Raw genomic sequence first — 13,253 nt, forward strand, 5'->3', positions numbered from 1 at the left:
CACCCATTTCACGTAGCAACATGAGAGTTGGAAACCGCAGAAAAACCTGTCAGCCGCCTCCCTGTGAAAACCCCTTTCTAAAACGGGCACAACCCCGTCTTTCGCCATTGGGAAATTTACCCTTCCCCCCCCCCTTTCCTTTTTACAGGAACAAGTGAAAAGTGTCCTGTACCTAACAGTGTGAATTTTTTAACGGGAAGATCGGTTCACATTCTTGTGGAGACCATCATATATTTTGGTGGGGGGAGGAGGGGATTTCACCAACGGTAACAACCAGCGATACATATTTTTCATTATAAATTTGTATTGGAACGTAATTCAGGAGCCTTGTCAAAATTCTGCCGCGAGTCCTCTCTAGCACATTGGAACTAGGGCGGTAGAACTGCTATTTTCTATTCAATATTCATGGTATATACGACATAATTGCACGGTCCCTTGAATCTTGTTATAACCGATCATTTGATCATTTTTGTCGCACCATGGTCATTTTCTGCGCACGTGGGCTAATTAGACCGTGGCCTACAATTTATTGCCGATTCCGAACGGAAGGCTTGTTTTTTATACTCATCGAGAGGTTGGTGCGCTAACCCCTCGATGGGGGACTCGCTGCGGTCAAGTCGCCGTTTTTTGTTGTACCCCTGTCTCAGGAAAGTTTTCTGACAAGGACGAACCGGGTATCGAACTCGCGACACCTCTAAACACCTTTTGGTACTTTAGGCGAGCATCGTATCGACCGGGCTACCGCGCCCCTGTTATAACCGACTTTTACAGTACTTGAACTCAGACGAACATAATTATTTGTATTCTAGGATGAGATGGTTATCGGGTGACCACTGGCGAACGGGCGTATCTCTCTCTCCCCTCCCCCCCCCCCAAAGCCGAGATTATAATGTTATTTTGCGGGAAAAAAACGTTATCACCCTTTTTTCCCTTCAGAAGGAAAAAAAACATTTGAAACCTTCCCCCCCCCCCGAGAAAATTCTGCATACGCCTATGGGGGTGACCATCAATGCTTCACAAAATTGGACTTTGGTAACAACTCTAGGTTGTTTCAGTGTACACCAAATCGAAGTTGTCTGCATTAATTTTCACCAGTTTTTCCCCAGATTTTGCGAACAATAAACCATATTTGCAAACGAATTTATAGACTAACAGTAAGCAAATCATTTAAATTTATACGGCCTGGGGCATTCGTTTCTGGGATTTTCATGTTTGGTGCAAAGGATTTGTTAACAGACTATTCAACGGTAACGTCAAACAGAAGTACTGGCTACATTAAAGGTTTGGTATCTCTTGGGAGATGGGAACCTGGATGCAATTGGTTATCTACGTAGGTACCCCGAGTTCGTTCCTGAAAGTTACTCGTAACACTAATCTTTAAGCAAATAATGGAAGTCGGTTGTGGTTCGTGAGATCATATTCTATCGATAAGACGAATCAAAGTTTTAAATCATATTTTAGCTGTAGGATTTCTACTTTGGCGTCATTCGATTCTGGAGTCTACCTTGTTGTGAACAAAATCCCTTGGTTAGGCAGGAAGAAAGAAAACATTCAAGGTGCCTACGCCCTCGTGCTTATTATATTTATAAACACACAGAAAGAGAAGGGGTTGAGGAAAATTGATTAACGTGAAATTTGAACTGGAGTAGGTTGAGGACGAGCCTCTCTCTGCTTCCATCACCAGCGACAAGCAGACTTGCTAATTTCTTGTTGATACTCCACTGATGAGCCAAATGTCACGCCTCCACGACGTCAGAAACGAACAACACCACACTTTTTTCCCAGTCCGTGCTGAAGAATGCTTAGTGCGCATGTTGAGGTGTGTGCGTTTTTACCTTGATCAATACTTTTTTTTTTCTGGCAACTGCTCTCGCAAAAACAAGTGTTCGACTATTTTTTTTCTGTACCACCGACGACGACGTTTTTAATAAGAGTCGTTACCAAGTGTTTCAAGTTTCAAAGTGCGTTCTGATTTCGTCAATGAGAAAAACACACCTTGTGTTATTTATCTCTTGATGTGGAAAAAACTGCGGATTTCTCTACAGTGCGTCGTTTGTATGCTCCAGCGATACTCTTTGACTACAGTGTGACTAATGCAGCGTCAGGTGTCGGATTCGACACAACAAAAACTCTTCTCTTGCTGGGTTTTTTTTCTTTCTTGAAATGCTAAGGAGTCGTATCCGGTCTTATTTGCCGGTTGTGCTATTTTTCCTCACTTCTCAAACACCGTTCGAGATTTCACGCTCGTAAAACAAACGGGTTGAAACAATGTTCGTTTTTTGATATCATTTGTATTCTTTTTTTTTTTTTACCCCGATGGCTTCAAGAACTCATCAAGTGCTCAGTCAAGATCTAGAAGAGCTAGTGTTCAGAAATTCAGGAAAGAACTGTTTGAGTGATCGTAATGATTTTCCCCACCCCCATTCTGGAACAGGGACTTGTGGTGGGCTCCCCAGCCTAAATTTTTTACTAGCCCTGGCTTTTTTTCTAGTAAATCCCTGCGTTAAAAAAACAAGGTTCCTTAGCTTGAACCCTCTCGGCCACTATAACGTTGAAGTTTCATTAAAATCCATTGTGGTAAAATTTGAAGGTGTGAAGAGTTCCCAATAAAATACCTTGTAGATAATTATAGTACATGGGTACTCGGGCCAACTCAAAAGTATTGTCTGACTCGCAAAGCTATCTGAAAAATGTTTCATTGTACTTCTTCCCATTTAAAATAACATGGATGTTAAGGTTCAAATACAAAGTATGTAAACTCTTGTGAATTGACTCTACTTCGCTCATTGCCGATACTTGATAGACCCTAGCCACACACGACGTTTGACTTGGATAGACGTATAGTTTTCGCTCCGCTGAGTAACCGAGATTGAAGATTTGGTAATCAAAATCCAAGTGCGATACTCGGTCAGCGTGATATTCTTATCCTCTGAAGACGGCACCCATAGCGCATCGAAATGCATAAGGAATTTTTTTAGTATTTCGTGGTTTTTGCCTTATTCGTTGATGAATTTTTGAGTATTATTAAGCAGTCATCTACACTTCCATGTTGATATTAATTGCATTAACTACCGATGGGGTATTGTGGATATTACTTATGACGAGCGAAAGGTAATTCGAAACGTGGTATATTAGCCGCGTGCTCTCAATGTTTTAAAGTGTAGATAGTCCCTAGATTAGTCCAAAAAAAGCCATGGTTTTTTTGGACCAATTTGTTCACTGGTGGCCCACCATCTTAGAGAGGGACCCTTTTTCTTTATAAATTTACTCAAATCAATTTAATAATGTGAACTATTTTTAAATAAGAGTTGATCTCCGAACTCCTGTGCTAGATTTTCGTCGGCCTCCCCATTGTGGGTGTCGTCCTGGATTCTGAAAGTAACCCCCCCCCCCCCATATTGCACTTTAACGCTTCGCATCTTTTATTTGTTACAGGTCTCTGTATATAGAGGTTCCCTCTTTTACTTGATTTTCACCACCGGTGGTTCCCTAAGAACAGTGCTTTCACGGCTCCCTTACCCTAAGTCATAGTTCATCCGGGGCTCCCCAGTATAGTCCAGTAGATATTTGCATCCATAAAAGAACCATGTCAAAGCATATATAGGCACACAAATCGATATCTCCAGCTCGCCGCTACGTACACTTTGAGAAACACTGTCTTGAGCGACTCCCGCTCGAGAATCGGTATTTTAGCGTAGTCATTATCATCAGCCTCTTTCTCACCAAAGCAGCCGGGGGGTGCTTCTTTCTAGAGCTCTTTGGTTTCGCCAGTTGAACACCCCATTCGAAAACTGTCTATTGCTGATTTTCGGGTTGAGGATCGGTTGATCTCGGATACGTCAGAGTTAGCGTCGTACGCAATGGCGATAGTTAACTCGCGAAGCAATTTAAAATCAAGGTTGGCTTTTTTCCCGTCTTTAGGCCTTGTTTAGTTTCGCTAGGGACAAGAAAATGTTGCTTTGACGCAAATTGACTACAATGCCTAAAATGTCACGTCACTTGGATTGACGCAGAAAAATTCTCATTCATGAGGAATGTTGGACCATAAAAGTCGCACCTGGAACTACAAAGCATTAAGGTACTCATGTAATGGACGTGTGAGGATTGATGCGTTTCCAGTCTGGATCCTACAACGCATGAACAGACGTTCTCCCGCGAATTCCTCATTTTATTCTTGGTCGATGAATCGATTCGAATACTGTTCTTGAAATTGTGGTGTGTGTTGTAGAGATGACGCCGTGGTTTTAAGGGAGAAAAAAAAAAAAGAAGACATCGAGAGAGAGAATGTGGCGCATTCATTCTTGTTCCTGTTTTCCGCAGTAAAAATCCGAATATTTTTAGCTTTCGTCAGCTGTTTCCAGCGGTTAAGAAATTTTCTTTTTCCTTCTCTCCTTCCAAGATACACTGTTATAGTTAGTAGCATCTCTAGGAACTTCCTTGAAAAAGAAGTGTATCGTTGGTTTCTTTGGGAAATGGATGCCGCGCGAGCTTCTCTCTTTGGACCCGTGTATTGCGGCGAAGTACTTCATAATAATAAAATGCTGCCGAATATAGAACTTTTTTTTCCACCCGCTCCCGTGACTATCATCATTGGTATTTCCTGTGTGACTTTTTGCCTGTAAAGAATATCCCTCCCTCCTCAAAACCCTATTTCAGTGCCCCCTTGGATATAAGCTAAGGGGACCTCCCACATCAGGGGGTTTCACACCCAGCTGCATTTTGCGCAAGGCCTGTTTTCTGTCAAGTGACTGAGCGTGATGGAGGATTGCTTATCTCTACTGCATTTTTTTTTTTGGCTGTTTTTAGGTCCTGTATTTTTTTTCGCTTGATGTATCCTGTTACGAGGGTTATTTTTCTTTAGTAATGTATTGCAATGGCAGAGGGAGAGAAAAAGAGGACTGACTATATGAGAAAGTTATAAATACTTGGGTGAATTAAGTTCTCTTTGGGCTACACAGAGGACGTTGGAAAGAGCTAGGGGGTGGACCTATAGTATCGTAATTTTAGTTTTTATCTGCTAGTTACTTTACTCTGTAAACTTAATTTGAGGATTTTCGAATGTTTGGCGGAGATTGGCTACAATCTTGTTACATATGTATCTGTATTTTAGTATAACTCATGTAGTGTTCTAGTTGGATGCAAGGATTAGCTGAGCTCAGCATTGTAGATTTTTTTTTCCAGCTATCTTACTCCATCTCTGAGCAACAAGGGTGCTCAGCCTTTTGATGGGCTGCTTGAATAGTTTTTAACCAGTCATTGGCAGGCGCGGATTCCAAGGGTGCGATCATTCCTCCCAAGAGTCGAATATAATAAGAAAAATCAGTACGGTGATCCAACAAACCTATATAATAAATTGTCCCTCAGGATACATCGCTCTGAATCGGCGCCTGGTCTTGACCACCATGCTTTAGCTATTATTCAAATTCCCTTTATTTAAGATTTTTACACACAGTTACAAAACATTTAGGGGCTAAGCAATCTTGTGAGCCCACAAAACAATATCCGATTTACATATCTTGCGGCATAAATAATGAGAGAAAAAGAAAAAAAAAACACACATATAACACCAAGAAATAAGTGGCAACAGGAATGGAATTAATAAACGAAAAAAATTTGGCATTTAGCAGCGTATGCAAGATAAAAGAAGATTACATTACAATATCAAACAGATAATTTAAATCTTCTTGAGTTAACAACCAAGATTTTAAATTGACAAAAAAAGATGTACATGAAGATTGTTCTTTTATTAACTGAGGAAGTAAATTAAATATTTTGGGAGCTAAATAAAGGAAAAATTTTTGGAAACGAGTTTTATTTGGCCTTGGTACCTGTATAGTATGACGTCTAATTGTCAAGCGAGGATCCTTGGGGGCGATCAACCCTCCCAAGAGCCGAATAATATGAGGGAAATAGGTCTGTCCCGTAAAAAAAAACGGGATATGATCCAACGAATTTCGAATCCATACAATTAGTCGTCTCTCCCGACACATCGCCCTGGATCCGCGCCTGTTCGAGGGCCACAAAGAAATTACATGGTCCGAAATTAATAATTGAATGCATAATGGAAATTTCGAATTAGGATCAGTGACGTCTCGACGGACGGGAAAATGGGGGGGGGCAGCCACAGGAGTCTCTAATCATTGAACTTTTTTCACTATTCCGATTTTTTTATAATTAAATTTTTGTTTTTCATTTAATTTTTCTTATTAGCAATTTCATTTAGTATTTCACCCAAGAAAGACAGTTTTTACAAGTTTAAGAAGTTGAAAAGCCTCCTTTCTCCTCCCCAAAAATACCCTCATTAAATTAGAATCGCCATTTTCCCGCTGATACAACTTCTGGTTAAAATTAGATTTGAACTCTAGAGAATTCAAGAAAGCCTTCCTGTCACCAGTTGGAATCGCCACTTGTACATCTTTAATTTCATCAATATTTATTAAATTCTGGTATGGGTTTGTCATTACAGGTATCCCTCGCTTTATGTGATTTTTAAAAGTTGATTTTGGGACTTCCAAGCTGCGAAATTCGGCTTGAAGTTCAACTTAGTTCCTGGAAATGGGCTTGCAAATTGAAGATATACATAACGTAGATAAATCCTTTTGACGGCGAAATATGTTATATTTGTCTCATCTACATCGAATCCAAGAGAAATTCTCAAACTCGACAAGACTTCAATGTTTGGAAACACATTAAGGGTTATCGGGCTATCATACGAGGCTCTTCAAGGAAAGAAACATCTACACTCATTAGAAGTAGTGGTGACAAGTAAAAATTATTATTAATTCATTCAATATTGCCTGATTTCACGGGATTTATTCATAAAGGTTTAGATAATTCATTAAAAGAAGTTTGTTGGGTTCAAATTTTTTTTTTGTTTAAATCATAGTTTCACAACTTTTTCTGTCCCACCGCCCCCCAACGCAGTCTAAACCATAGGAACCTATGTTATACCCGTAGCTTCTACCGCCCCCGAAACATTCAAACGCCCACGTTGGGAATCACTGGTTTAAATCCTGAAGAAAACCAACCCCCTATCCATCCCACGATAAATTCACTTCACGTGATTTCGTCTTACGCGACTATTTTGCGTAACCAACTAATCGCGTAGAGCGAGGGACGCCTGTAGCGACCTGGAAAGTCAGAGGAAATGAAAAATGATCGGGAAAAATGTAAAATATTTGGCAGTTGTCAGAGAAAAGTTCTGTGAAGGAGGAGAAACACGAACTTGAAAACACAAATTCGTAATTTGGCAAAGGTTGAGATTCTGAATTTCTTCTCTGGAGTTTTGCTTACGGAAGTCTTGGAAATTTTTGAGTTTCGGTCAGAAAAATGATCAAGCAGATTTCGCTGTGAACTCTGTATTAAGTTCTACATGACTGTAATTTCAGATTGGTAATGCCGAGCTCTTTTGGAAGAAAAATTAACCTACATTTGAATCATTTTAGAAAGAAGTGAGAGTTCGGTGTTTGCATCAGTAAAACGGGGGCTGTAAGAGTTTCTTGCTATTAAGGCTGTTCTCATCCGTAATATCTTTCAAACTGCATGAGTCATCGTGAGCCTCCCCCTCAGTGAATGATATCTAACTGCCCTTTGAGACTCCCCCATTTCCCTCATTCTAAATCCCCCTTGGTGAGTTTCTCCTCTTATAGCTATGAATTTGATTATCATGAAGGTCAGGGTCCGTTTTTTTTGGAGATGTTTTCGATTTTACTCTAAGGCTTTTGTTTGATCCGACTTGGTCCTGATTTCGGGCTATTTTTGTTTCTTCCAATTGAGAGGATCGTGCGGATTATAATATTTTCTAAGCTTTTTCTCCCAGTTGCCGTGAGTTATTTTCAATATTTCCCCTCCTCGTGGTTCTCTAGTTAGTAACATTTCCTGTTAACCTTGAAATTTCGAGCATTTAGAGCAAAATAAGTGCTGTGTGAAGGAGGGTTTGTTCAATTGCCAGTTGAATTTCACTTTACCTGGCAGCTTATGAAGGATCGAGTTTTGTTGAGGTCGAAAAAGATGCAGAAAAAAAGGTCTTGGTGGAGAAATTCGAGAAAAAAAAAAGGCTGGCATCCTATAAATGACTTTTTTTTACTTTCTCAGCCTCGTTTCTTACTGGTTGGGATACGTGGTCACATGGGTTATACGTCAGCGTCTGGAGGGGGACAAAAAGTCGGATAGGGGGCCTGTTATAGATTACATGTCCATGTCGGGTCCCCAAACTGTATCAGTTCTCAGTCTGTGTGGAGGCCTGTGAATTTTTTCCTACTTACTCTTGGAGAGACTTTCTGTGAAGAATTTCCACTGGGGTCAATACTTGGTATAATGGTAAGTCGAATTGATATTTGGCTTTTTATGTTTAATGGTATCTGGATTGATTGTGAATATCAATTTTATTAGATCGGTGAGGAATTTCGTGCGTGTATAGCTTCCTATAGAATAGGGCTGAAATAGTTTTTTCTTATTGAATTTTGATTGGCATATTTGTTGTGAATAATGTGAAGTGTTGAATAATGATTTAGATTTTGGAATTTTTTGAACGTGAGCAGATAGGAAGGGTGCTGCGGAACCTTAAAATAGGATATAACTTCATTGACTACGTATGTATTTAATCCGCCCCCACCCAAAATCTGAGAGTATGTTGGATCTACCTCGGGGGCGGGGGCTCTGGTGGATTAGGCAGATCGGAAGGGGCGATGTCAAATTTCTTCCAGGTTAATTTTTGTTTTGTTTCACTATAAAAGGGCCCGTGAGAAATCCCGATCTGGAGGCTTACCGAAAATCTCAGCCATTGGGGTCCAGCTCTGCCAGTTGCATACGTCGTTGATCGAGATACTCCATACTGATCTTCAAATTTATATCGGGAGATAGTTCAAAAATTTAAGAGCCCTATCACTTAGTGAGGGGAGGTTCATTTAACTATTGTAGAGGGCCGCAAAATGCAATATTTCGGCGCCGAGAAAAAAATATTTCCTCTCGGGTTTTTTTTCTTCCGAAGCGTACGCAATGTATACGGGAAAACGCCCTTATTATGCGAAGGAAACAGACTTACAGGGGTGGAAACTTTCATTGATTATGGAAGTTTAATAAATTTTCTAAGTGTGGGCAATGACCTATTGTTTTTTTTTTTGTCAATCATTGACTCCCACCACACGGTTATGCCCTTTGCTCAAAGTGGCCCCATCAGTTTGAATTTTTTATAAAATGGCCTGTTGTAAGGGATAATATAATAGTTGTAAGGATAATAATATAAGTACACTTAAATTCGAATACTTTGCACTTTACAGGGTATAAAGTATTATAGTGGATATCATCCAAAATAAAGTGTAATTAATTCCATTCCTTTCGAAATTCATTTTAACTACAGCATAATTAAGAGCCCGCTGGTTAAAATTGTTTCACTATAATTTCATAATCAACAAATTAACTACTAATTAATTTACTCCGAACAGTCAAAGTTCGTTTTCAACGAATCAAGATCAACCAACATGAACTTGTTGGTTTTTAACATTTCTATCGGACACTTGTTAATTAATAATCAATTCATTAAAAATTAACTAATCGCATATTACATTTTAGTATCAATTCGTTTGTGCCATTCTTTAAGACGCATACTATTACTATCGCACTACTAGTCAGAGGGAGGAGGGGGTCATGTTCAACGTTTATTAACAATTCACGATTTCTTTTATTATGCCATAATTTGCGATTAGTAATAACCAGCGCCCTGATGTTGATGGCATATGCATTTTTATTTTTTTCACTATTGGGACTTTTTGAATTTTGGGGCATTTTTTAGCATTTTCAGTTCTTTTTTCACTTTTTAATCATTTCCATTTCTAAAAAAATTAAAATTATATGAATACTGATTGCATTGAACACTTAATAATGACAGTACATCAGTTATGGCCTCCACATCTAGCAACAGGGTCATCCGATCAGATTCTTCAGGGGCCTCTCAAAAGTGAATATCTTGTGAAAAAACAAAAAAATTATAAGAATAGTCTCGGACCGGAGCCCTGTCAGCCCAACCTATGGGAGGGGGCATAACGCCAGTGTTCTTAACCGATTCACGAATGCTCGTTTATTAGAAAAAATTTGGGCCTTTTTTGATGAAATCTAAATGTTGTGAAAACATTTGCATACGATTTTTATGCTGTCAAAACTTTTCTTTAAACTTCCGAACATGCCACATTTTTCAAGAAAACGTTATTATTTTTACATTTCCCTTCCTTCCCCCCCCCCCCAATTTTTAGGGCATTGTTTTTTGTCATTTTTCAAAATTTTTTAGGGCAACAACATCCAGGCCTTGGTAATAGCGGTAATGAATCGTTGCAAAAACTGTTGGATTTTGTATTCCACTATAAAATGTATACTTAATAGAAAGTATGCGTTTTAAGGCGCAAAGTATTCGTTTTATGACAGGGACCATCCAAAAATAAAGTGCAATTAATTCTATTATAATATTCCTGCATACTCACCACTCAGGGCCGCTCTTAGCGGACGCGGTGCCTTGTGGGAAAATTAGCGTGATAGGAATACGTTTCTGCAGTTTCTTATGTGTCCATAGTTGATGCATGACAAAAAAAAACAAACCAATACTTGATCAATAGTGTTCTAATACCTTGAACACTACTTTGCTGCAGCAAATAATTATACTTGCCGGTTTTCTAAACGCCCCCCCCCCCCCGGAAAGCGTTTGCATTGTTGTTTGGCGGAGGGGCTGCCACCTGTTTTTGGGATCGGTAGTGAGAAATCGGAAAATTGCTTAAATGATACCTGATTGTGCTCATGAATTTCAAATGCTAAAGTTTCTTTTAGATGTGAGTTGCAAAATAGATTTGACACATTTGCTGGGCACGTTCACTGAATCAGGGCAGTGACTAGGAATTTTGCAACCCGGGACAAGTATGATTCAGCCACTTGGGCAAACATTATTTTGCAGCCCCAGCAACTTTAAAATTCTACAAGTATTCTTTGTTCCCACCCAAAACTGCCATTCCCTAAATTTTGCTGTCCGGAGCAGTTGCCCCCTTCTACTTCCGGCCCTGCACTGAATGTCCTGTTTTTTCCTTATAGTTGATTTATTAAAATATCTTCAGGTTTGGATGCCCATATTTTTTATCACATTTCATTCAAAACTGACTTTATAGGGGGGACAAGCTCCAGCAACTCTTTTCCCTGTTCTTGGAAAATCGAAATATGAAAATTTAAATACTGTTTAAACCATGGAATAAACATTTAAAAAAAAGAACATTAACATTTCTTGATGCTGATTATGTAACACTAGCTTTCTCCCTTCTGAGAGGTTGGTATAAGAATGAATATTTAAAAAAAAGTATTTGTGAATTTTTTTTAGATTTATAGATGGCATATATAAAAGAGTTTAAAAAAAGTTGATTCTCGTTTTCTTGTAGAGAGAGAGAAAAAAAACAATATTTGAATACGAGAGGCATTTTCCCATGCAGATTATACACCACCGCACAATATTTTTCCTCAAAGTAGAAGTTCACAACTGAGTATTACTAATAACAAATTCTCAGTTATTTTTAAAATTTACACTAGAACAAGAAGACTGACTGAATTGCGACACACACCATCTCCTGTTCCTAACAATTCCTCTGCAATCATTAGCATTATTTAATAAATTTTCAAATTTTAACAAAATGTTTAAATGCATTTTCAATATTCATTTATGAAATTCTGAAAATAGCAACAAATGCAATCAGTTGTGGGATAATTTGCATTTATGTGAATCTGTTCATTCTCAGATTAATCTTTTAAATAATCATTATAAAAAAATTATTATAGCCAAGACTGACTTGTGGGACCAAAGAAGAAAACCACCATACATGTCTTGGAAAAACCATTGTCCACCCAGCAACAGCTAACACTGTGCATAAGGAAGTACAGTAGATCCTGTGTGCTTTATATAGCATATTGCAAAAAAAAACAGTCGTGACAAAACGAAAGAGGGAAAGAGCTTCAAATGAGAAATCTCCTAATATTAATAAAAATTGGAATCAAGAAAATAAGTTGTACTATGCAGGGAAACATTGTAAGCGGGATTTACTGTAGTTAACTCTTCCATCCCATAAAAAAAAAATAGTAGAAAAACACAGTATTTCTTCCTTTGTAATTTTTTTCTCAGTTCAATCCTTGAAACTGCTTTCATCATCCATAGATGAGCATCATAGCCTGCTGTAGTTATCTGATGACTTGCAATGCAGGGAAAGGGGAGTCCCGTCCCCCCCGCGCTCATACAGAAAGACATAATTCTGATTATTTGCACAACCAAGCACTCTCCAAAAAAAAATAGAGGGGTGTAGCCCAAAATTTCAGTTGTAGAAGTTTTCATAAATTCCAATAACTAACAAAAGACAATGTCCTCGGCCAAAAAAAGCCTCTCAACATGTTCCAAAGTAACCTGATGGTGAATGAATGGTAATAGATTTGAAGGTATTGGGGTACAGTGCATGATGTCTATATATAATCAGACATTAGCATTTGCAAAGGGGGGGGGGGGTTATTCTAAAACCCCCCTCAAGCAGAGATTGAAAACTTAACAATCTCCCCTCCCCCCAGAAGAAAAAAAAATTTTAACCTCTCCCCTTGAGAAAATTCTGCGTATGCCTATGTATGTATATATGTATATATATATATATGTGTGTGTGTGTGTGTGTGTGTGTATACACACATATATATATATACATATATATATATATATATATATATATATATATACATATATATATATATATATATATATATATATATAATGTTATGGGTTCAAAGCCCGAAACTGGCCAGTTTGCGAATCGGCCAAATTAGTTGTAAATTGACAGCAAATGCCTGAATTTCAGACTTCTTCCAGTCAGTTTGTAAAGTGCCTGGAGATTCTTGGCCAAAGTCTAAAAAGAATAGACAAGATCCGTGGTCATCTTATCCTGAATGACTGCAATTCTTTGGTTCTCTAAAATGGCGTAGACTGATCAACAACTTAAGACTGCAGTAAAATTCACCAGTTGTGCATATATATTCCATTTGCGAGAAGAAACCAATTAGAGTATTTTTATGTCGGGCGGGCAGAGATAGGAATAGACTTCAATCCAATCTTGTTTGGATTTTGTTTGCACAACAACATATGCATTATTTCGCAAATGCCTATCAAGCTCTGACATTTCAAGGTTCTTCATCAGGTACTCATTTTAATTTAATGCTTCTCTCATTTTAATTTAATGCTTCTCTCATTTTAATTTAAT

General features: G+C 38.5%; 1 protein-coding gene across 6 annotated transcripts in view; it reads left to right on the plus strand.

Moving 5' to 3' along the window:
- The window catches only part of LOC149081762 (uncharacterized), a 97,575-nt gene that overhangs the window by 73,784 nt on the left and 10,538 nt on the right, over positions 1-13,253 (plus strand). The window contains exon 1 of one of the 6 annotated variants that reach the window (XM_089237198.1): positions 7,721-8,319. The exons of the other annotated variants lie outside the window; for them this stretch is intronic. Within the exon in view, the coding sequence (XP_089093324.1) occupies positions 8,317-8,319 (3 nt within the window). The 5' untranslated portion in view covers positions 7,721-8,316. Of the gene's footprint in view, positions 1-7,720; positions 8,320-13,253 lie in introns of those variants that run through there. 6 annotated transcript variants of the gene reach the window in all.

Source organism: Pholcus phalangioides, unplaced genomic scaffold, assembly GCF_987345545.1.
Source record: "Pholcus phalangioides strain wild (caught in Gottingen) unplaced genomic scaffold, Ppha-v1.0 ptg000009l_1, whole genome shotgun sequence".
Taxonomy (NCBI): Eukaryota; Metazoa; Arthropoda; class Arachnida; order Araneae; family Pholcidae; genus Pholcus; species Pholcus phalangioides.